The sequence below is a fragment of the Scardinius erythrophthalmus genome, assembly GCF_964197995.2.
Source record: "Scardinius erythrophthalmus genome assembly, chromosome: 12".
NCBI classification, from domain to species: domain Eukaryota; kingdom Metazoa; phylum Chordata; class Actinopteri; order Cypriniformes; family Leuciscidae; genus Scardinius; species Scardinius erythrophthalmus.
Genome location: NC_138232.1, coordinates 20,710,819 through 20,736,990, shown reverse-complemented (window position 1 = coordinate 20,736,990; position 26,172 = coordinate 20,710,819). Strand labels below are relative to the sequence as shown.

The 26,172-nt window shown below is 37.7% G+C and overlaps 1 protein-coding gene across 9 annotated transcripts; it reads right to left on the bottom strand.

The window, feature by feature from the left end:
* Positions 1–4,227: 4,227 nt before the first annotated feature.
* Positions 4,228–23,030, bottom strand: lrrc8db (leucine rich repeat containing 8 VRAC subunit Db). Of its 9 annotated transcripts, XM_081380744.1 has the most exons (13): positions 22,908–22,944; positions 10,186–10,264; positions 9,483–9,529; positions 9,291–9,363; positions 8,649–9,012; positions 8,285–8,450; positions 8,113–8,129; positions 7,998–8,043; positions 7,813–7,894; positions 7,143–7,483; positions 6,833–6,963; positions 4,895–4,980; positions 4,236–4,796 (listed from the first exon to the last, which is right to left on the bottom strand). In XM_081380744.1, exons 3-13 carry the CDS (start codon positions 9,508–9,510, stop codon positions 4,676–4,678), a joined length of 1,455 nt encoding a protein of 484 aa, XP_081236870.1. In that variant the 5' UTR covers positions 9,511–9,529; positions 10,186–10,264; positions 22,908–22,944; the 3' UTR covers positions 4,236–4,675. The 9 variants fall into 9 exon arrangements, with proteins under 9 accessions (XP_081236872.1, XP_081236874.1, XP_081236871.1 ...); XM_081380746.1 differs by lacking the exons at positions 8,113–8,129; positions 22,908–22,944 and having other exon boundaries at positions 4,228–4,796; positions 4,885–4,980; positions 7,143–7,242; ... (2 more) ...; positions 8,281–8,450; positions 10,186–10,426; XM_081380748.1 differs by lacking the exons at positions 8,113–8,129; positions 22,908–22,944 and having other exon boundaries at positions 4,228–4,796; positions 4,885–4,980; positions 7,143–7,242; ... (2 more) ...; positions 8,281–8,450; positions 10,186–10,294.
* Between the last annotated feature and the right edge of the window lie 3,142 nt (positions 23,031–26,172).

Sequence of the window (26,172 nt, the reverse complement as noted above, 5' to 3'; positions counted from 1 at the left end):
AGTGGCGATTTTGCCAATCTTGGTGTTCTCTGGCAAATGCCAAACGTCCTGCACGGTGTTGGGCTGTAAGCACAACCCCCACCTTTGGACGTTGGGCCCTCATACCACCCTCATGGAGTCGGTTTCTGACCGTTTGAGCAGACACATGCACATTTTTGGCCTGCTGGAGGTCATTTTGCAGGGCTCTGGCAGTGCTCCTCCTGCTCCTCCTTGCACAAAGGCGGAGGTAGCGGTCCTGCTGCTGGGTTGTTGCCCTCCTACGGCCTTCTCCACGTCTCCTGATGTACTGGCCTGTCTCCTGGTAGCGCCTCCATGCTCTGGACACTACGCTGACAGACACAGCAAACCTTCTAGCCACAGCTCGCATTGATGTGCCATCCTGGATGAGCTGCACTACCTGAGCCACTTGTGTGGGTTGTAGACTCCGTCTCATGCTACCAGTGAAAGCACCGCCAGCATTCAAAAGTGACCAAAACATCAGCCAGGAAGCATAGGAACTGAGAAGTGGTCTGTGGTCACCACCTGCAGAACCACTCCTTTATTGGGGGTGTCTTGCTAATTGCCTATAATTTCAACCTGTTGTCTATTCCATTTGCACAACAGCATGTGAAATTGATTGTCAATCAGTGTTGCTTCCTAAGTGGACAGTTTGATTTCACAGAAGTGTGATTGACTTGGAGTTACATTGTGTTGTTTAAGTGTTCCCTTTATTTTTTTGAGCAGTGTATGATTAGTTGGTGCTGTGAGAGGACCAATTTTATCTGGTAATAATATGGAAGCAGCAGCTTGCTCTCCACTACCAATTAGATTTGCACCATTTGTTAAGAATTATACAAAGGTAAAAAATAATAATAATTTTAAAAATATATTTTATTATTGTGCTGTTTAATGTGTATGAGATGTAGTTTTTTCCTAAGTGCAAAATATACATTTTGCTAAAATATTTGTTAGACATTAAATGTGCCATATGTACAATTTTAAACCTACATTTAAGTGTATTGTTATGATGTAGGCTAATATAATTAATTACTAAGCTCAGATGAGTGAATGCATGTTTCTCTTACCGGTTAACATAAGTCTGCGCTTTTGCTTTTATTAATTTTCACTTCTAGTTTAGTGAATTTAACTTCTGCTTTAAAAAAAAAAGTTTAAAAGTATTTCATTAATACCCACAAAATAACATCTTATAATACAGCTAATACTTCCCACATAATCATGTATTAAATTATAGGCTTGGAATAATGAGTGCAAGATGACCACTTGGCCAAAAATGACGTCCACACAATTCAGTATGTTACATTGCATCATGACAAATGATACAAAATCTATTATAAATATTTAATAAAAAGTAGGGATGCTCCGATCGATCGTCCACAGATCGGTATCGGCCGATAATCGCATTCTATGGCACTGTCCCAAATGGAACCCTAAACCCTTGCAATCTTCCTCTAAGACCCCACTTTTGTGACATAATGGCACTTTCGTGGGCTCAGCAAAAGTGCGCATCCAAGGGCACATCTTGGCCACCCTTCTGAAACCTACACAACATGTGGACTTAACAGACATGTGCGTACAGCGACAATTGTAAGTCCACAAGACCATAAGTGCACATGAAGTGTGCCATTTGGACCGGCGCCTATGACTTGATCGGTAGTCACTAAATTTGGATGATCTCAGTAACCGATTGCAATTTGATGACATTAAAACTGTAAAAAGTCACCACTGACTTTACGCATGTAAACAGTATACAGAATCAAATGAGGCTTTTGTGCCCCGTTCTGCTTTTTAACTTTAAAAAACATCAGTAAACCATAAGAAATTGCTCATTTTTGTTTAGAGCAGGTTGTTCTTGATTCAAACGAGCCCACACACATAGCATGACCTACTACTTCTGCCATAATTCTTAAGTTCACAACCAATAGACACTTTACTATCCAGTATACATAGGCCATGGGAGAGGAGTCATGAATACAGGTAAATTACACAACTCACTCTATAGCTCACATGATATCCTCTCTGCGCTCACAGCTAGCTTTCTTTTTAGATAGCGACCCTGCCCCTCACGCCCTCCCGTTTCCTGCCTCCTAAGAACCTCGGAGGAAAAAACGGTGGGGTCAGAGGACACATGAGCGCATGGAGACGAGTGAGCTCACGCCGGCTCAGACCCCGCATGCCTCACTCTCTCCACAGAGAGAGATTTCGCAGGTGCTCATGACCAAAGCAGACCAGCGCCCCTCCTTTGAAGAGGCCGGCCTCGTCTCAGCCTGATGACAGCCTGTCATTGACGGCCTCTGAAGGAGAGGATTGGTCGGGCTTAGTCATTGACCCTGCCACCCCGTCTCAGTCTAGCAAAAGTGACGCCAGGGCAAGCACAGACGCCAAGCTTCTCCGCGTTCTTGCCAGGGCGGTTGAAGAGCTCGGCCTCAACTCTTCACCGGAAGAGCCCACTAGAAGCCGCCTTGACGAATGGTTCCTGCCGGGGCGTCAACAGGCCCCTCATCAGCGATCAGTGCTGTTCTTCCCTGAAGTTCATGACGAACTGATGAAGTCATGGTGAAGTCAAGTCAAACCTACTAAATATGTGATTTCAGATGCAGTAGGCCCAAACAAAGGAAGAGATGCCAACTCTGCTCAAAATTATCTCTGAAACGGGCCTCTTCAGAAGGAACACCCTGCAGCTGCCACTTCAATCAGTTTGGGCTACAAGCAGGAAAAGGCTTGTTCTCGAGTTGAGAGAGTCTGCTGACCAGGCTGTAAGGAACGCGAACCCTAAGGTTCTGACAGGCCGAAAGTGGAACGCCCAAACTGAGGTCGACCAAGCCGTCAGTCGTCTGCAACATCAAGAGATTGTTGGCAGAGTACAGGCAGGAAGAGCAGGGCTAGGGTGGGGAGAGCGCCACGGTTCTGGTCCAAGGCCAACCACTAAGAGAGGAAGGAGATGGTGGTGGCGGAGATGACAAGCATGGAGGAAGAGCGCTACAAGATCAAGGCCGTGTCACAGGGCCGACAGGGAAGGTTGATAACCTGGGAGGGAGTTGTCAACCGAAACATCACCTGGGCAGACCTGTTGAAGATCCCACAGGCAAGGCTCAGCTTCCTCATCCGCTAAACCTACGACATGCATCCCTGTCCTCGGAAACTTCACCAGTGGTTTGGGAGTGAGGAAGGCTGCACACTCTGCAATACCCCAAACGCAAACCTCCAGCACATCTTGTCAGGCTGTAAGATCGTGCTCTCCCAGGGACGCTACAGATGGCGCCACAACCAGGTCCTGAGAAAGCTAGCCGAGGTGATAAAGGGGCATCGACAAGGTAGCAAAGGGGTACCACGAGCAGAGAACCACAACCACATCAGCTTTGCCACAGAAGATGGGGGGAGAAGAAACCTCAGGCCAAGAGAAACATCTAGGCCATTTTCCCCTGACCAGGAGTAGAACATGAGAGTCGATCTCGACAGGCAGCTCCGTTTCCTGGTCGAGATCACTGCTACATCTCTCTGCCCCGAAATAGTGGTGTGGTCTACCAAGACAAAATCTGTGCTCCTCATTGAGCTCACAATACCAGCGGAGGAGGGGATGGAGGACGCCTACGAACGCAAGAAGGCCAAATACTCAGAGCTGGCTGCTGAGTGCCGGGAGGCTGGTTGGAAGACCACCATCTGTCCAGTGGAGGTTGGATGCTGAGGCAACGTGGGGCTGTCAACCACACACCTTCTGAGGGATGCAGGAGTGACCGAAGGGAACCTAAAGAAGTCAACCAAAGAGCTAGCGAAGGAGGCTGAAAAGGGGAGCTTTTGGCTCTGGCTGAGGAGGAAAGACAAGAGCTTGGGAAAGAACAACTAACCCCGACAACAGCCGCAGAGGGTAACACCTATCAGCTGCAGGGGGTGACAGGGAGACGTCCCTGTCACTGCTCCGCCACCAGGAGACGTTCCAGGATTAAAGGAGCTAAACTTTGGTGAATGGTGGTTCCTAGCTGATGACCCTGCAGCTGACCCCGGCAGCAATGCCTAGCTGGTGTTCCACCTACCTGTACATTTCATTCCAAACTGTCTGATGTTTTCATCATTGAAACAAAGAGAGTTGAGGTGATAATTGACCCCAAAACGCACTCCAAAAAGTTGCTTATAGAGCTGCCATTAGTTTGTTTCCTACAGTAGAGGGACATCCAGTGCTCTAAGCAGTTGTAATGCTCCGCGCTGTTAAATATATTTTCACAGCAATCACATCTGGTGTACAGTGAACATTTAATGGTCAACAGATCTAATCTCAGAACAAACAGTGAAAAGGCAAATTTCCAATCCCAAAAATTATCGGAAGCAACAGAATCTAACACCTGCATTCAAATATAATACTGTAAAGTTTAATGGCATTCAGAACAGTGGCAAAATATTTTTACTCCAAAAATACATATACTACAGAGACAGTAAAAATTAATCTCAGACTGCACTGTGAAGAGTATTTTTTTTTAAAGATAGAAAGAAAATGCCTACACTAAGAGGAAAAACTAGCCTACACTTATTAGCATGAATCAATATGGACTGAATTATGAAATCAAAATGATGAAAAATTAATCTCAAGCCTCTTACATTACAAGTTCATCTGAGCATTTGAAGTTATAGAACAAGAAACTACCGTAGAACGAGCCTTTCCCTATTTTCTCTTTTTCTCCATTCATTACTTATATCCATTCTTATGAGTCACTGTTCTCTTCGTCTTCCCCTGCTTCATCAGATCTCTCGGGGTCCTGAGAATCAGAACTTGTGTCTTTGGCATCTGTTGCAAATGGATCTTCTCCCTGTCAAATTAGAAGAGAAGAGAAATAACTTCAAATATTCTTTAAAAAAATTAAAACCTTATTTTGTACATGCCACAAATGTTGTTACCTTCATGTACCTCTCATAGCGCACTTTCACATTATCATTATTTATTATGGCTTTGGCTGTGACCACGCTGTCTCTTTTTAACTGCTCCTTGTAAGCCTTTGAGGGGGGAAAAACATGATAAACAAGATATATACGCTATTATAATATATACAACCCAAACAAACACACCCCTCATGTCATTGCTCTGCCCCAAAATGCACAAAAATGCAATACAAGAGTCGATGTCCCTTATCATAACTGAAGCGAAGCAAAATGATATGCAAAACAATGCGAAGACGACGAACAAACAACAAGGAGAACAAAAAAAGAACATACAGTGCACAACAGTATACAAGCAAATGTTTGTTGTTAGCCACCAATAGCACACCAGCTCAAGACAAACAATGACACTCAAAACTGTCCTGTTACTATAGCTAACACTAGAACAACAGCATATCTTAGTTCTGTGAAACATAGCAAAACCAATGTTACTCGTGAATGGAGCAGAAACAGAAAAATCTGATTCATCCAATAATTAAACAGGTGAAGTGTTTATGAGTGAGTCATTGAACTATTTTTTTAAACAATCGATTTAATTAATTATTCATTCAATTTAAATATTTTTAAAATAGACTGCGGCAATTACTATTTTGTCAGAACCTCTAGTAAATTATATTTTGTTTAGTTGTATGTTCAGAATCGTGATCTCTATTTTAAACAAATAAAAAAGTGATTCACAATTTAACCAGAATCGTGCAGCTCTAAAATAAATAAATAAATATATTAAAATAATAATATAAATATACAAATATACAGTCAAACCAAAAATTATTCAGACACCAGATATAACTTTTGATATTTTTTTACTAGTGAGTGCAGGACACTATAGTTCATTTATGTAAGTGAGGATAGCAAAATAAAGTAAACTGTGACATATTATACCCAAAAATTCTTCATACAGTGGACTACCAGTAAAATTAATTAAAAATGTGGGACCAAAAATGATTCACACTTTGACCTGACCACGTTTTGTGTAAGTGTTTTTTCTTTAATTGTTAATGTGACCTTTTTACACCACAGACTGAACAAAATTAACCATTGCTTGGCAATGGTTGACCTAAATTGGTATTATCTAATTGCGTATTTCATTTAACAGCTGACAGCTATTCAACCTAATTCATTTGTGAGACAGTCTAACAGAAAGTCTAATAGAAATAACTCTTGAGTTATTGTCATATTTTATTACCATTTTCTAAACTATAAAAAAAGTCTCCCAGTTTGTTTGAGTTTAATGTGAGATTTTTTGAGTTTACTGCTTGATGTGAGCATTAAACGACTTTTCACAGTGAAGTAGTTCACCAATACCAGCAGCTTAAAAGGCTCCCCACACAATGACACCTCTTCCTCCATGCTTTACTGTGGTAGAGATGCATTTATTATAATATTTCTCAGCAGATTTTTGAAGACATCGCTCTAGAACATCATAATGCAACTCGTGTTTCATTGTGATTCATCACTCCACACACAACTTCCCATATTCTGCCAAAAAACTTTATTCTGTCTTTGATGTAATTGCTTTTCAAGTAGTGGATTTGGTTACATTTAGCTAATTTCCTGAACAATAATTTGTGGTTAAGACAATCAAAAGCTTTTTTTTGTTGTTGTTGTTGTTGTTGTTGTTGTTGTTGTTTTTTGCCCAAGAGTGTGTGTATGTTATTTTTTTCGTTAGATACCATCCATTTTGAAACTAAATGAAAGCATGCAGAGGATTGGTGCGCAAACGGTAGCTCGGGTGGGTCAAAAACACAAGAGGAGAATACAACGGTATATGCATATATATATATATATATATATATATATATATATATATATATATATATATATATATATATATATATATATATATATATATATATGAATAAACATTAAGGTTCGGGAATTTAGAAGAGACAGAACAAAGATACCTTACCATTTTGCTCTTGAGGTGAGTGAGTGAATGAAGATGTTGCTGTACAGAGCTGAAAACCACAGGAATATGACTGTCACATGCAACACAGTAAACCACCTCCATCCTTCTCATGTAATCATCTTCTGTCACCCCTGTAAGATTATGAAGTTTGAATAAAGTGTTAATAATCATCTTTGTAGTTGTGTAGGCTAATAAAGCCTATTTCCATTAAGTGGGGGAAAATACCTGTATGCGTTGCAATATATTTAACAATATAATACAATGTATTTATTAATTTCATATTATGCGTATTTATAACGTTACATCATACCTTCCATTATTTTCACCCACTCATCTTTGCTTCGTCCACAGGAAAACTTTAGTTTGTGTAGAGTAGAGACAGTTTTATGAAATTTGTGAACCATGCAATCCTGTGCAATATTAAAACAGGGTAAATGTACATCAACAACTATAATACAAATAAACCTCAAACAATTAAAAAAAGAACATTTTAAAAGTCTTACATGCAAAAAATGTATGACCTTGTCATCAAATTTGGCTTGCCGTCTTATATAGTCAAGAGTCTCTCTGTGATACGTGCTTTCAAAGTGTTTCTCAATGTCTTTGTCTTCAAACGTGTGGAATTTACAAAAAGCACATGTAAAAGCCCACCTAAAAAAACACATTGTGAACACTAAGCTGACATAAATTTGCATTTACCTTGACATTTAATGTATTTGTACAACTACTAATGTAAATGTACAATTTGAACTATTTTGTATAAGCAAGTGAATTTAAATTCTTTAGCCTTTCTACAGATGTCACAATTCAACATTTCACTGCCTCTAAAAGGAATACAGCAGCAATCCTCAATTCCTACCTTAAATAATAAATATTTTTTAAAATATTTTTATATTTAAATAATTTAATTAATATACAACCAATGAATGTAGATGCGGTTTAAAAACAAGTGATGCCTCACTAGAAATGTCAGTGTTCACCTGTGCTTATCTCCATATTTTTCATGATTCTTCTCTCGTCGTCTTCTGCGCTTCTCTCTGGTTCGAACTTTTTTGCCAAGGTCTGCACACAAATATTAACCCATGCTTGCATTCAATTATGGTGTTATATACAACTTTTTTTCCCCAAAATAATAAACAATGAAAATATTAAAGGTGTTATATACCATGCTCTCCAGTTGTTTCCTTGCTATTGGAAGAAAAGCAACGGTCCTGTGGAAAATAAAAACTGTAGTATCACAGGACTGATTCTATAATGCACCTTTGATTGTAGATTCTTACCTCTGAAATGTGTGGTCCTAAGAAAAGTAAACAAAGTAAAGCATCATAAGCATCAATGCAGAGCAGCATTTTTGAAAATTACAGTAAAGAACGTGCAACAATTTAGCAGTGGAAACTTTGTTTTGCCATTTTTTAAACCATGTTTGGTCTATCAAAGCAGCACATCACATACCCACAATGCTGCTGATGCTGGGACCTGCTTTGACAATCCTCTTTTTTTTAACCAACTTGCAAGGAGGCACTGGTTCCATCATCTTCCTCTTGGTCCCTCGAAACACTAGAGCAGCTGATGTTGAGTGGTATCTCTCTATGCAAATAGATGGGTTCAGACTTGAGCACTGCAGAAGAGAAGAGACAATTCAAGGTACTATATGGTTATCCGGACCCCAACCCCGCCCCTAAACCTACCCGTCACTGGGGTTACGACCAACCAAGAGCGGTTGTGGTCACGTGTGGTCCGGATAACCGTATAGTACCCAATTCAACACTAAATGTCATTGATTTTGTTCAAATGATAAACTAGATACCAGACGTACCCTTACACCTTGTCCTTCAGCCTCAGGTACAACAGCACCTCTTCCCCGGTAATTTCTGTGCACGTATGGGTGCATGTCTCTGCCCCGTGAGCCAATCGGCGCAGGCCAAGAGTGTGAGGGAGAGTACAGGCTGGAGGAATCAGAGAGATTGGAAGTGAAGTATTGACTCTCTCTGTCGCTGTCTGAGAATGGAGACCTCGACCTCTGGGAAGACATGGCATAGGGCCTTTCCCAGTTTGACAAGAGGTCTGCATTCCAGGTGGATGAACAGGAGTCACTGTACCCTCCATTAGAATGATCAAAAACGCTATCTGCATCTTCAGTGCTCAATGCCCTTTGTTCAAAAGACTCATAGGCACCATATCTGAGGACAAAACAAATGGTAGCACATTACAATATGCATATATATATATATATATGGGTTTTTTTTTCACTATATATCTATATAAATTTTAAATGTTTAATTTAAAATTTCAACTTCAATATAATTTTTTGTATTTATTTATTTTATTTAGTTTTTCCAAACCTTTTTGTTTATAATTTTTTAAGATTTTTTTTTAAGATCTTCAACAGTTTATATAGGAAAGCGATTTCTATTGCCTGCTAAGAAAAGCACAAGGAAGATCTTCTGACAGTTCTTACCTGTCAGAGCTATTGGTCTCAAAGGACTCAGAGGATGCAAACGATCCAAATAATGTCTGACTGTAGCATTTCCCTGGACATTTGACAAGTGAAAGTGATTATTCGAGAATGTACCTCATTCAGAAAAAATAAATACGAGACAACTGTATACAACATTATAGCAACTTAAGAGTGAGAGATTTATGTAATTACCTGGATTTTCAGCTGAGGCCGGGAACATATCTTCTTTATCTCAAGTCCTTTAAAACAGATTGCATAATGTCATAATTACTGCCCTCCTTAAATATAGATTATTACCAGCAGGAAGACACAGCATATTAGCTGACTGCTACTGTCAATTAGCCTAAGCAGTGTGTTACCTCCAAAATGTAAGCTTTTAATTCAATGTTATTTAAAAAAAAAAAAATGTAAATGGGCCATAAATAATGATTGAGCAGTGTAAACTTCCATAAGATTCAGATTTTGAATGGGCCTTGTGTGAATTTTGCCCTTGTGTTTGGGTCCTCTGATAAAGATTTACTTGTCAGATCAATTGAAACTGGCCAATGCATTTTGCACCATTATTTCTATTTGAGCAGAATGTGTTTTGTGGTGTGTGTGAAATGTTACATTGTGTTTCTTGGCTAACTCCAGGCATACAGTCGATTTGAAACTTTTTGAATAATGGCTTATTTTGCTAAAGTTTCTCAAACATGTAAGTATAGGCTACTTAAACCAAAGGCATCACGTTTAGTAATTAAATACAAATATCTTAGTTCAAGTTCTAAATACATGTGCAAGTTGCCGTAAATACTGAGCCCGGTCCCAATTTAAAACGTACGAATCCTTTCGTTTCAATTATTTATAATTATTTTATTTTTAACGAAAGCAAAGTTATTTTCAAATGCACACTTACCACATAAACGAGGGTCAATCAGTCCTACTGCGCTAAATTAAAGCAGGTGTCACTGAAATCATTTCCCCCTGGAAACAAACTAAACAAAAGTGTCAGGCAGCTTCGAGCCATGGCAACAACTACTTCATAACCATTTCAAGTTGTCTTCCTCTAGAGGGCGCTTGTCGTTCACAAACAGATTTGAGACTGCCTCATTCAAATCGTTGCTGCTTTAGTCTCACTAAGACGTTTTATAAAACATGCCATTTTAATCTTCTAAATGCACGGATTGATACAGACTTGCAATATAATAAAGGTAAAATAGAATTTATAAGTGTAAAACTGCCATAGAAATCTCTATAAAAAATGATTAAATACAGGACGTTTCCAGTTTACACACCTGAGCAGCGCGGTGAAAGGTTACTGTTACCACGTGACAAGACCGTATCTGGCGCTTACATGTAGTTCCCCCTCGCTAGACGCTGGAGCTGGACAATAATTTACACCCATCACAGAGTAACAAAACAGTTAAATGTGAGAATTGCTGTTATAAGGTACATAACCAATTCGAGAACATCAGGCCCACCAAATTCCGTCCTGTTGTGGTAGGCTATTAGCCTCTGCTTTCTAGATTATTCACACAAATATATTCATGAATAAATATAGTTACGAATTAATTCATATATCATAATATAAAATAGTATTCATCTTGTTATCAAATATTGTTTATTTTTGCAAAGAGCAACAAAACAATGTTTGTAACAAAGACGTTATTGTTATTCACCTCTAGAGGGAGCTTAACGACTGTGCAAGGATTCGGTTGAATTTTCCAAGACCATATATTTGTTTAACCTGTAGGTGACCTAACCTAAATAACCCAAATTATGCTTATTTGGAAAAAAACATTCCTGTATGTTTTGATAGTGAGGTCCTGTATATATTAGAAAGCTTTAACTTTGAGTCTTGGCTTTACCTCCTCGTATACATATGGGTTATACTTTCTTTAAGCTGTAATTCAAATTTAAATGTTTGAAACAGCACAGACACAATGTATTTATTTTCAATATATTTATTATATTAAAAATTGCAAGTTGCAAATTGAACGTCCTATAAAACAAAACATCTCTGATTAGGAGTAAAGCAGACTAACTTCACTCTCCTTTCCATCAAAAACAGACAGGCTAAACCATGAAGGGGTGCAGTATCAGGCTACATTCAAGGCTGAAGAGTAGCTTCTGAAAAATAAAAACAAAATTGCCTGCATTCTGAAAATAAGTACTCAGTTGGAATGAACAATAAGTGTACCTATTTGGACACAAATCAGGTATTTCAAAGTTAAACTTTTTGTAGGCTATAGAAATGGAACATACATAAATCTCTACATAAATGAAAACAATCTTTCATTCAAAACATCAAACAGAACCATTTTAACAGTGCAACATAGTTACATTTTACAAAACCTACAAAGTAATCTAATTTCAACTCGCGCAAAACATTGAAACCCATCTTTAGATTCACATGTGGTTATGATTATTGTTAGTCACACATGTATCAAAAATGATTTTCAAGCCTCATCTGGCAAGACATCAACAAGTCTGAAGATTCTTGAGGGGTCAGAAAGATACCAATTACAGATCAGACCCTGCAGCATTTCAGAGGGACAAATATAACACAGTGTGGGAAGAATAATTCCACAAAACTGGACAAGTCTTCTTTGAAATGTGAATAGGACAAAAAATAAAAATGTGAAGTTTGTGTCCTTTTGAACTCCTTTTGGTTTGGTTTGGTTTTAAAATAAGGAAAACACAATGCACTTTATTCCAAATTATTCAATTCATGTTAAAATCAATTGAAATATTTCATTAGCAGCTGAATGGCTTGAAGCAAACACCACTTACTCTGCTGTCAACATTTTGTACGTCAATAAATTTTGTTTCCACAGATTGAGCACATAGTTGCACCTCCTCTTCACAAATCAATGGCTTAAAAATAGAAAATGGTTAAGGAATATTTGGGTGCAACAGTGAAACCATTTTAGTTATAATAGCTTGTTATCTTAAACTTAACTATAGTTTACCCAAAAAATAAAATTCTGTCATCATTTACCCTCATGTCGAAACAACTCAAAGGGTCCAAACAACTTTCAACTACTTTTTATGTTCCACAAAATAAATAGTCATATAGGTTGTCTGGAAGGACATTAAGGTGAGTAAATGATGACCATATTTATTTTTGATTGAACTATCCCTTTATATCTTGACCATGTTTCAATCATTTCAATCAAGAAAACTTTAACAAATCAACGAAGGTTCAGGATAGGAAATCCAATCACTGGAGTGAATATCGGTAACTAACATCTGACAAGTCACCTTTTTGTGCATTTACCTCAAAAGCTGAATGCATGGGCATTCACAGCACAGAGAATGTCAATTGCAAGGTAACTTAAAACACTGATTCACACAATGCAAGCATTTCCGTTACTTTTACTAGCCAGTAAGGGCTAACAGTTAAGCAGATGGTAGTTGTACACATTTACTGACTAAGATATGATTTTAGAATATATATCAGGGCATGTTTACAACTATATGTCTTTTGGGAGTTTTTGAGCAGCAAGGACCATGCAGTGTACACATTACAGGTCTGTCCCATCATAATATAGTGTTATATACAAAACATGCACAAGTCAAATGAGGTCACTGTAACTTATGCATTACTTCTCTAAGCCACATAAAAAGATGATGTTAGCAGGACAAGACTATTTTGTTGCCAAGACTTGCATTGCAATGCACATTATTACCATTAGTTTGTACATCATCAAATCCAAATTACATGTTGCTGCAAAAGCATCGATACATTTTCAATGCTGAACACTGTTATTACAGTTCAAAATAGTTTGTTTATAGTAATTGAATAGGTGGACACAAACTCATTAGAGAAAGATGGAACAGACTGTAACGAAAGTATAAAATATACAGTTTGATCGAGCTAGATGGATATGATAATTTTGTATCAACACAAACATTCAGTCCTCATTTTAAATTACTTTAGTGCACTTTTCACTAAACTCAAATAAGAATTTATTTTTGAGGAATTCCAGGTAGACTCTTTTACCACTTATACTCAAATACAGTAGTTGTGATTAACTTTGTAATAAATGTCAGTTGTTCTGGGTTCTTCCAAACAATGTATACAATCGTTAATGGCACCACAATGCACAATGCATGTGATGCAGACTGTGTGTAAAACAGCAGGTGAAAACAATTAACATAAATGCTAATGGAAAGTAACAGAAAAAAAAGATCTGAATTATATCTACACTGTAACATGGGCAAATAATAAAAATAATAATAAATATAGCTGCAAGCAGCAATTATCGGGGCCAAGCACAAGAAGACGATAAGACATGCCAACATGGCAGGGAGTGTCAGACCAACTGCAACAATGAGCAATTTAAACATTTAAAGATGATTTTAGGCAAAATAGCTGAATAATCATATATACAGTAATTAAAAATATGATTTAACGGTTTATCACTTTCGGCCAATAGGCCGAAAGTGCAGTTACGTAAAAACGCAGTTACGTGATGTGGTCTGGTCAGAGTGAGGTGAAAATGACACATAAAAAGTTTGGTGTCATAATGTCAAGGCATTGCAAAGATAAAGCCTGAATAGTAATTTTGGCATCATACCTCAACTTTGCTGCTGCGGTATACAAAAACGAATTTGTCTATCGACACGAAATCCATATTGTTTTGCTGGCCCGGTCTGGAGATGATACGATTCGATTTTGGCGAAAATCGGACAAACGGTCTAGGAGAAGTTTGAAAAAGTATGTTTTAAAAGAAAATAAAGATGGCGGACAGGAAGTTTGGCTTACTATGCCAAAATTGGTATCTATGCTTTTGGCATAACCCAGGGAATCTATTAAGAAATTAATAGATTAGGCAAAATTTTGCCTAATAAAATAGGCAAAATTATTCAAAAGTTAATTTTTTGAAATTTTGTTATAACTTTTTACCACAAGGTGGCGCTGCCCCAAAACTTTTTGAGTACCTTCAGCATGGTGCCGAAGAAACATACCGTGTTTCACAATGTATTCGTAAAGTGTAGCATTTAATATCATGAAATTATATTGTAATTAATGGCAATTTCCTTGTTTTGTTCTATAATAGCGCCAACAAGAGGCACAATCCCACAATTTTTTTTCATGTGTCTTCAGAGTGAGCCCATACATGTGTGTCAAATTTGGTGAAAATATACTCATTTCGTTTTGGAGTTATAGATATTTATATGTATAAATACATAAAAAACGACCCACATCTGATTTTGTTTGTATTTTCTTTCCACTTACTATTGATATTTTGTCATTTGGGCATTAGCGTATAGCCAACGACCTATTTTCCTGAACTTCCTACAGTGGTTTCGTCTCGATTAGTCAAACGGTTTCGAAGATATTGGCAAATGTTTTTTAAGCGCTCAATCACAACGTTACATAAACATTGACGCCAAACCTAGCATGTTTGGTATTGTTGAACTCGGAAAGGATTCAGGAACCTAATGAGATGAGTACCATGAAAATAAGTCAAGCACACCCAGAGTTATAAGCATTTGAAACATATTTTTTGCCACTAGGTGGCGTTGGTTCAAAACTTCTCAGGCTCCTTCAGGGCATCGTATTGATGACCCAAACGGAGTTTCGTAACGATACGTTCATGCATTCATAAAATACAGCATTGTGGTACGAAATTCAAAATGGCCAACACCTAAAATGGTCGATATGGGAAAATTGGATATCAGTCGACTCGGCATGACGCCCTGAATCTAACGAGACTTTTATGATTTTTGGACAAATCTTTCAGAAGTTATAAGCAAAAACAGCCATTTTTCGTATCCCCGGACCAGTAGGTGGCGCTGTGCCGAAACACAGCATGTAGCCAAGTCATTCTTGTGATGACTTGTGCCAAGTTTGGTCTGAATGCGATAAAAAATTGCGGAGATACAGCCTTAAGTCTGTTTTTGCAAGCGCTACATAAAATTTGTTTGCGCGGTATTCGAGAACGGTTTGACGAATCAACTTGAATTTCATAATTTTTTGTCGCCATGGTCTAAAGATGATTTAAATACATTTTCGGAAAATCGGAGAAACCATCTAAGACAAGTTCGAAAAAGTATGTTTTTAAAAAAATTCAAAATGGCGGAAAGATTTAAGTGACGGAAAATGACGTCATAGGGTGCAATTGAATCGGATTCAGCCAAGGAATCAGAGGGGGAAATAATTTTGTTTCTAGCCATTAAGGTTCAAAAGTTATTAGCATAAACATGAGTGCAACTTTGGACAGTTGGTGGCACTACAGGGATTGAGTTAGAGACTCCAAATTTGCTATGGTGTCTGTTCCGACTGTCCACAGTGTGCCAAATTTCATAACTTTCCCGCAAGCAGTTCTATGGGCTGCCATGGACTTCAATACGAAAGAAGAAGAAACAAAAGAAGAATAAGAAGAACGCCAATGATTTCAAGAGGTGCCTACGCACTTTCAGTGCTTGGCCCCTAATAAAGAAGAAGAACAAAAACCCATGCAAACAGGCATAATAATCTCAAAGATTTGAATAATTCTTAAGAATTCTATGCACTATGCATAGTTCATGTCCAAAAAGTTTTATATTGGCTTACTGGCAATTTGTTTTAACCTGTGCAGAAAATGATAATAAATGTTAACATAAGCTTTGATACTGGACTCATTCTTTACACCTGGAACATCCATTCATGCCAGCAGTCCTGGATAAAATTTATTTCAATTAAAAAAAGAAAAAAGAAAGAAAGAAGAAGCAGCCTTAAAAAAATAAACAGAAGTATTGAAACATTGCCTCTTGAGCTCTCTAATTCTGTTCCACTTAAAAAACCACGACTGGGTTTTAGGTCTAAACATTTCTTCCCGATTCACAATCACACCCCATTAGCAAAAGTAGCAGTGATTTCCTGACTTATGCTCTCTTTGACCTCTAGGGGCAGTGAATCAAAAAGGTGGTCCTCCACAATGAGACCATTTCTGCGCAAGAGTCGGCACTGGCCAAGCTGTGCGGGTAGGCGATCCAGGCAGTTCCCCTTCAGCTCAAGATGAGTCAGCTGCAACAACTGTCCGATTTTCTCTGGTAGCGACGTGATGCAGTTGTGTCCAAGGGATAGGTTACGCAACTTTGTGCATTTGAACAGCTGCTTGGGCACCACTTCCACCTTGTTTCCTGTGATGGCAAAGTGCTGTAGATTTTGGAGAAACCCCACCTCTGGAGGAATCACTACAATGGAGTTGTTACTAACATCCAGGTATCTCAGTTTGAGAAGATTGAATAGAGTGGTAGGCAAGGTCTCAAGTTTGTTATGTGACAGATAGAGGAACTCTAGGTTTTTTACGTGACTTATGGACAATGGAATGGAAATTATTTTATTGTGCCACAGTTTGAGGCAGTTAAGCCTTTTGAGGTGCTGGAAGCTGATGACCTCTTCAATGGTACGGATATTGTTCGATTTCAAGTCCAACTCCTGCAGGTTGGTCAAACTAAAAATTGCATGCGGTATCCTCTCCAGCTCACAATTGTGCAGCTCGAGCTCAGCAAGATTCATCATCTTTTTCAAGCTATTTAACACCAAGAGTTTAGTACCATCGTTGTGAACCACAAGTTTGATCAGGTGGGGTGATAAGTCCGTAATGTTAGTTGGGATCTTGGTAAGGTTGCTCTTCAGATGTAGGATCTTTAGATGCCTCAAGTCCCTGAGGGACTCTAATCCTATCATTTTGTTATTCTCGGAGTTCAAGTTTCCCACCAAGTAGAGCTCTCTCAGGTTCTTCAGCATGTAAACCCAAGTGGGAATTTCTGCTACATCCGTAAACTTGACGTGAAGGCACCGGAGGTGATCGCGGAGGAAACTGAATGCAGTCTGTTCAACTTTGGCGGGGCAGTGGTAAAAGTGCAACTCATGGAGATTGATCATCTGGGAAATTTTTGCTGTGATACGTGCCTCTGGGATGAGTTCTAGTTTCAGGACCTCTAAATCAGTCAGGTCAAAGACAACATCAGGAACACCTGAGAGCATGAAAAGGTGCAGCTCAAGCTTATCCTGTGCATTACGAGTCACGTGTTGCCGTAGTTTCTCAAATGTCCACTCGTGGTTTAAGCTTATTTCCCGCAGTTTGTTCTCACTTACCTCTGAGAGAAAGACACCAAAACGTTTTGAGTACAACTGGTCATACTGGTCCACCATGTGAAGGAGGAAAGCAAAGTCATTCTTCACATCTGGGATGTCACTAAAACTGCTTTCTTCTCTAACTTTTTCAAAGGAATACTCCTTAAGAGGCCGTCTAAACAGCCAAAAAAGAGTGTAAATGCAAACCAAGCCATAAACAAAAATGAGGACAATGTAGCTAACGAGAAGCTTTTTCAACATGAAAGCCATGTTGTGGGTGCACTTAAATTTGGAGTATCCAGTTAAATGCTTAATGTCTGGCTCACAATCATGGTCGAATTTAATGGAGGTGACAAAGGTCATGGTGTAACACAGAATCAGAATGAATTTGACAGTTTTAATTATAGTCTGAGCAACATAAAGTTTGTAGATCAAGTCACTATCTTCGACATGTGTGCGGAATTTCCTCACTTTCTCAAAAAGTGCTTTAGCTTGCTCTCCATCTTTCTTATCAAGTATAGTCATGCTTGGAACTTCGATGACTGGCTTCTCTGCAGAAAACTTAATACTAGATTTTACAAGCATGGGTGTGGACTGATTTGGACTTCCCTCTTCACTGCTGGTTGAAAAATGCTTTGGTAATGTGGAGGCTCCCGTCAATCTCTGCTTATTCTCTTCTGAGTCTTCACAGGCCGTCTCAGACAATGCCTTGGTTGTCCAAGGGGACTCAAAACACTTCCCCAAAATAGACACAAAATGCTCAATTTTGGAACTGGTCTTTGGATACTTGAACCAAAAGTTACTGCTTACCATAAGAACAATAGTGTGAATGAGAGCTAGATATGGAAAGTACTTTGAATACCATGGGAGGGCAACATGGTAGCACATCTGATTAACAAAGACATACTGCTGAAAATCCAGATTTGTTCGTAAACCCGTAGGCTGAGGTTGCCTGACAGCAGACGACTGTGGGAAGTGTTGGACAACACTGTCGGTTTGTTCTTTGCTTGCGATAGGTGCAGCTGCTAATGTCATATGGCCTCCTCCTGTCCCTGAGCCAAGAGCTTTCTCTGGTGTCCTTTCCGTGGGCACAGGGGTTCGGTCCTCCAGCGATTCCAGAACAGGAAGACAAACCACCTGATCTTTGGTTAACTGCATGGTCCCGGCAAATATGGCCAGCATAAGCATGACCACACCCAGGTAATCCATAAAGACGTCCCACCATGGTTTCAGTATCCGATAAGTTGGCTGGATGTCATTTAGAGAGGCAACTTCTGTGAGGGTAAACATTCCTACATGAAAACATAAAAACAAGTATTTATTAAATAGTATTATCAATGACAAATAAGAGTGTCCATGAAAATGACAAATCCTTTCCATGAATGACAAATCTTTAAAAAATCTAGTTAAAAACACATGAAATCAGCATTTTATAAACTCTTAGAATGTGGCTTTGAATACCTTGAATGGGAGTATACACATATTAAACATTTAAAAAGTATACACTTTTTATTTACACCTTTTTATTTTATTTACACCTTATTTATAAAAATAATATTAAAAGAGTCATTAAAAACATTTTTCAAGGTAAACTTTTTTTTTTTTTTTTCAAATATTATGGATTAGACTAATTAATAAATGTAATTTTGGGGGAGTCGCACAACATTATATTTTATAAACTGAACTACTCTTGCTTTGTCAAAGAGGACAAATTATTTGACATTTTAAGACAATAATGACTTGAATAAACAAATCAAGTGTCTCAAGGTTACACTCATTTCTATGTGAAATACAGGCTTGACAAAACATAAGTCTCATTCTCAAATTCCATTAAATCAATGTACAAATATAAGGAGTGGCCTAATACACCACTAAAGATAACAAATGGTCCCATCGCTTGGGGAGACACCCTGTCTCTGCCCTGTATCACTTTCCTCTGCACAAGGCTTGATCAGTGCTGAGGCACTAAAGCACAGCATTAGACATCCTTATTAGATTATCAGCCTTAGTGGGTGCATAATGTACTGCATGAAGACAATAGTACTGCAGTGGTGAGTCTTGCCAAAGACAATATTGTCTTTGATATCAAGTTGCAAGACTGCTCTAACATACATGCATTTTGCAGGGGTAATATTGACGAGTGGAGCTCGACTTTCACATTGCTAAGACATAACCATAAACATCCAATCGGCAAAACCAAATGACCTTCTCACTGTCAAAAAACAATTGGCTGAATGTCATAATGATTAATTAACTTGTATTTCACTTGGCTAATCAAGCTGTTATTTATATAAATTATAAATGTCGATGTTTTAAGTAAGATGAATTCATTGCTGGATGATTGAGTTATTCTCATTGAAACAGTGTTATCAGATTACATGTAGTATTACTTAAAACTTTTAATTTTTCTACCATGAGGCCTTAAGCACTTAATTTACAGCCTCTATGGTCTACTAATAAAACAAAGTCTAGACTTGCTTCACAAGACAATCACATTCCTTCCATTCATCACACCAACTATTCAAGTCACAAGCACTTTGTTCTTGGGCTTTGCCTGTCCTACAGATCTTTCGTTCAAGCCTTACACAGGCTTTGATGTCAACATGTCAACTGTAAGGAATATATAAGAATTTAAGAAGGATAAGAAAACTGTTTAAGTTTAAAATACATTTTAGTTTGTATTTCAGTCGATTAACATGCAAATTCAGTGTATCACAGATGAACATCTTTAAAGGGGTGCAATCCAGTCAAAGCTTCAGTTAGCTGTAAATGCAGAACTCACCATGTATTTTCCTCTAATTAGTCTCTAATTTAGTAGTCAGATTGCCGTAAACAACAATTATTACTTTATTTCGTGCGTTGCCTTGGGTTAACAAAAACACTCATGATTTCTCAAAAGGCACAACATAATTATGTACTGATGCATATTACATGACAGCATAGAGATACTGTAGAGTACATTCGAATAAAAAACCCAAATTCTGGCTGGATATTCCAACATGTTGATCTATTTTGGCAGATTTGTCATTTTACAAGTGTGAACATCTGTAGAGTCAATCCTTATAAGTATATCAAATAAAGTAGAAATTAAGAGCACAGCCACCAGCGAGACTGTGAAAAATATTGAGTCACCTAATAAATTTAATGCTCAAAGACTGGCAAAGTAGGGCTCAACAAGACTTCAGAGAACATCTGAGAATTGCTTTTCCCACTGCATACCCAAATTAAGTTGCTATACACCAGTTCCCAAGATCTACAGCTGGAAGGTTACGCACACTAACCCTATTTTTTGAAGAGTCTACAATAGGCCTTTTCTGCTCCACAGCAGAAATGCAGTAATATATTATATATAAGACTATTATGATTATATATCAGACTATTGTAGCCATCACTATACTTGCATTCAGACAGGAAATGTAATATATCCTTATCACTGGTACAGATCCAACAAGTAATTGTCAATTTCCTTAACTACTCTCATCATTCAACATGCTCAACACACCAGTGAACTTTACATACTCTAACCTTAACCACAACAATTAAATAGAAATTAATTATTATAAGTTGACTTCCCAAAAGCATAAGGCTAAAGGTTCTGTGGCACCTACAAAACAGCTGTGATTGATTATATTAACCAATATTCTGAGTTCAGGATGAGACAACCTGTTTGTCCAAACAATGATATGTTGGAGTGTTTAGTAAACCTGTTTGGAACGATTTGCCATTTCATTCAGCACAGAAATTACTCACTTCATTTTTAAGACAATTTGAGGTAAACAAATGCTTTCATCTGAAAATGAATGAATTAATTAATTTTCTAAAACAAAACACGCCAAAATAACAATTAATTTACTTATTTGAAAATAGTAAAATAATTCCTTATTTCAGAACATTCCTTGAAAATATAACATTACTCTTTATTATGCTATTCAATCAGTATGGATCACTTTGGATGAGCCAATAGATTTAGTCTAATAAATCAGAAATGCATAACTAATTGAGGGCTTTCACTAATTTTTACCAGTCTATGGTGATAAGAAGCCTCAGTTTTTAGCCTCACCTTGGTAACATAACCCTAAACCACAAAAAACACAATTACCATAACGGCTAGCCTTATTTAACCTTCGTCTGAGCTTTTACCCCGTAACTAGGTCATGGCTGCCGCTGATATTTTCATTTGCTTTTTTTAAATGACAATGCTACTAACCAATCATGTCTTTTCACGTTATCCTGCAAATTTCAGTGTTGGAGTAACCATTTATGACCTATATATATATATATACACACACAAACACACGTATAGGTTGCTGTAGTTCAGTGAGTTAAAATAAAGTGTTGTGCAATAGTGTAGCTTATGTATTTAATGCTAAATATGACCCACACCAAAAAGGCTTATGTGGTAATTAAATAGAAGCAAACATAGTGTATGCATATGTGTAGAAAAAAAAGGATGAAAGGCTGAAACTTAAATTGACTATGTTCACATCTGCCAAGTCAAGTGTAAGAAATCAAAATCAGTTAATCTAGAATAGAATCAAGTTCATTCAAAAATTATGAATATCTTCTGCTCATAAATATGGCAATTTGATATCAACAAATATGTCTCAAAAAGACATCAAAAGAAACTAGTAAATCTAAACAGGCTAAATTCACACTTTTTTTTTTTTTAACTGACTTGACAACATTTGCTGTGTCAAGCACACTGTAGTCCTGCTGGATAACCTTTTGTCATTTGCCAAAAATAAGTGTACAATATAATAAAACAAATTATGTAATGTGTATTATGTACAGTTTGTGCATGGTAACTTCTTATAAGAGACCTAAAATCCATTTAATGTAATATTAGCCTGAGCAACTGTACAATTTGTTGAGTCTCATCCAAAAGTGTCCAAAACATCTTGCTTTGTGTGCTATGAACTACTCTGACAACCTTCACTAACACAACCTTAAGACAAGATACTCGACTAATTGTAATATTTCAGAAATGTATGCTTAACATAACGTTTATACTTACTGTCTCATATAAACGTCATCAAACGTCATCCATCACCACTTTAATTCCTGAGAATCTGAAACATTTCATCCACTTGTCCTTGCAGTAATGGTGACTGTCCGTTCGCATGGGAGACGTCACGCCATTGTGTTTCTATACCGGGTCACGATATGTAAACGACAATGGCTTTATTTTCCAATGACACGTAAATTGCGAGCAGAACGCGATTTACAGGGACAGGCTGGAAATATTCCCTATGAACGCAATCCGGTGTCCTGTCACGTCTTCGTGGTTCTGTGCAGATTAACGCCGCTCAGGCAGGAAACCATTGGAGGTCTGATGAGACTGTTGTGTTAAAGCGGAAAAAGTATCGGTACAAAAGGACAATTTACTAATCATTTACCCGAGAGGGCTTAATGAACATGTAAGGGTCCCCGCTCATCTCATTATTATGGTACATTCAGTGCCGCGCGCACAGCAGCAGAATCAACCAGTCTGCACCAGTTCTCTACACTGCATATCCGTCACATTTAAACCCCACACAAAGACACATTCACATGCTGATACATACCTCAAACCAAAGCAGTCATTTTAAAAAAACGTCAAAGGTTGTACTATGTCCATGCGTGCGATATGAATGAGAAATGTCTGTAATAAACACATATATGCTGTCAAATAGAGGAAGTGTGTGGGGGCGGAGCTAAAGTTTACGGGGGGATTTACGCGCGAAACACCTGACCGGTTTTCTGAAGTTACTAAGCAACCAAACCCAGTATGTTACACTTGAACTGTTAAAGGTTGAAGTCACTTTCCACGAATAGTGTTACAAAATTGGGTCATCAGAAAAATGTTCAATTCTGTGAATTATAGACTATTATGTAAATCTGACATAAGATTGTATTTTTCGTGTATTTTCTATAGGACTTATAAAACAAGTAAACACTTTATTAAATGTAAAATATATAAAATAAAATAAAAATGTAAAAAAACGATAGGCTATGTCAAAATTGGCAACAAGGCTGTGCATTTATTCTAACTTAAGCTGTCGCTCAGAAAGTGCTTATTATTTGGCTGATATATAATTATTAATATTATTATTTGTTATAGTGACTTGGGCAATTGGTTTGAATGATTGAAACTGATTAAGCAGTCAGTACTAAAACATGTAAGAAAAAATTTGAGAAAAGATAATAGATAATTCTCCTTTTATAATTTTCATATTTTTTGTGGCAGATTACAGACTTTAGCATTTTTTAATTATTATTAAAATGATTATCAGAGATTATGTTACAGATTAAGCATAGTTCTAAAATAAAGGTGGCTGAACATAATGTTTATGGTATATCAGCTAAATGTTAAACTCTGTATACTTTTTGAGTTTGTCACCTTAGATGCATAGAACGGATAATATTTAAAATATACAATTATATTATAAAAAAAATGTAAACATGAAGCGAATATAAAGCCTAGTTATTACCAGACACCAGAATAATAGGGGAAAAACTCACCTTATGCAGGTAAATACATGCCTTTGCATGCATTCTGTGTTGTTTATATGTAAATGAAATCCTTTATGTTTTACAAATGAACCATATGGTTGCAAATAAGATTAAAGAGACTTTGCCTCCCCCAGCCCACTGGGCAGCCAGGTCCTGCTGAACGGTTGTATTTAATTTCCACATGAACCTTTGGTGTGGGTCATATTTAACATTAAAGTGCAGGTGGTTGTGGATGTTTTGTTTGACTAAGCACCTGCGTACACACAGATGGAGACAAAAGACAGATATCAGAAAACCTCACAGATCTAGTCTTAGAGTTTGATCGAAACAGAGGGTGACAAGGTGAATCCCACATTCCAATTTGTGCTGCAGGCAGATTCTGGGTATGAGGACGTTTCTTGGCACTCAAGCTCTTGCCTTCTCAGCTACTGTGAAAGACTACTTGTTACACTGTGAAAGACTGACTTGGCTTTAGCTTTGATGACTCGTCTTTAAATGACAATTTAATGCCCAGTTTCACAGACAAGTCTTAAGCCTAGTCCCAGACTAAAATGCATGTTTGAGCCGTGTTAACTGAAAGCTACATGCACTGACATATCTTCAAATATGTCAGTGCCATTGTTTTGTCTCAAGATGCACACCAGTAATGTTTTTTTAAGCTACTTTAATGTCGTAATTTAACTAAGGCCTAGTCCTGGCTTAGTCTAAGACCTGTCTGTGAAAAAATGATAGACTGTGGAACAGCAATTAAGATTTTAGTTATGTTTATGTTTATTTTGCATTCAAATCAGTTTTCCTCTAATCACAACTTTGCAAGTGTCCTTTTGCTTCTATTCACAGCTCCACGTTGACAGCTGCTGCACCTTGCCTTTTCATGGTTGAACGGAGAGCCATCTTCTCTTCAGGGTAAATTTTCAAGATCACACTGTCCAAGGTCATCAGCTTGTCAAGTTTATAAAGGCTTGAGGTCTGCTGCAGAACTTTCTCATTCCTTAACGCAACGCGAATCACAGACCTGCAAAAAATTTCCAGACAACAGATTAATGAACTTACTCATTGCTATTGCAACATGCTCTATTTTGCACTAAAAAAACTTGCTAAAATATTAAGTTATTAATAATAATAATTGATTCACTCCCAGCAATACCGACGTGGTCCCCTTAGAAGGCCCTTAGAGATCTTACTACATTCGGATTGCATCTGAAATCACATACTTCCCTATTTTTTCTCCCTAGTATGTGAAAAACAGTATGTGACAAAAGTAGTGTTCGAAATACCCAGTTGACCTACTTCTTCCAGTGCGATTCTGAATTGTGCATACGATGGACACTTTTCTATCCCATGAGGCCACGGGAGAGGATTTTTGAATGTCAGTGAAGCGACGCAACAGACACTGGTAGGTCGCGTGATAAGGGCAACATGGCGAATGTAGTACATCCGGATTACATTCATATTACATACATTCATTCAATATTGAACATACTTTTTTTAGTGGTCATGAAGTAATTACTTATTCAAAATAAGTACCTACTCAAGAGAGTCTCCGATTTCGGACGCAGCCTTGGTCCATGGAATTCTGCATACTAAGTGGTGACAAGGGATCAGGCAAGAGTTAAACATCTCCATCTCGTTGGAAAAATAGTGTTGTACTCTCTATTTTAGGGTGCAAGTACTTAGCCGCCTGCCGATCTTTTCATAGTATTGTGTTTCAGGATGGTAATTATACAAGATGTGTTCTAAATAAAGGCATGCGCTGTTCACTTTCAGTCATAGTTAGAAGACATGCCACAAAAAAAACTGAAAGCTGTAACAATATTAGTATCCAATTAGTATGCTTATAGTTATAGCTAGCTGCCCTCTGCTCATGCATAAAAAACTTGGCCTAATTTGGAGAACATATTGTAGAGAAAATAGAAGAGTTTGTTTTTACCTTAAAATGTATGATAATTTGTATCAAATAGCCACATGCAAAGCAGAGGTAATGCCTTTGAAAGTGGCTGTAGGCCTGTAGCTATAGTATGTTCCCTCTCCCAGGCCATGATTCAGCTATCAATAGCCATATCCATCACCGCTGATCATGTGACTGAAACATGAGATATGACAGGAGACAACACCCACATACAAATTATTCTAAGGGCATAATGTTACACTGTTCATGGGATTATTTAAATTATGTACTAGCATGTGATTTTTTTGTCCATTTGACAATTAATTTTCAGTGTTTAAACATAAGACCCAAACTTATTCGAATAATGTCGTCATCATACTGCCCTCTCTCCAAAAATATAAATTCTGAAATTGCCATCTTGTTTGCAATTGCATTTTTTTAATGCCGGC

Excerpts from the sequence above, each read along its gene's own strand:
- lrrc8db (XM_081380740.1), bottom strand. The coding sequence starts at position 18,633 with ATGTTTACCCTCACAGAAGTTGCCTCTCTAAATGACATCCAGCCAACT.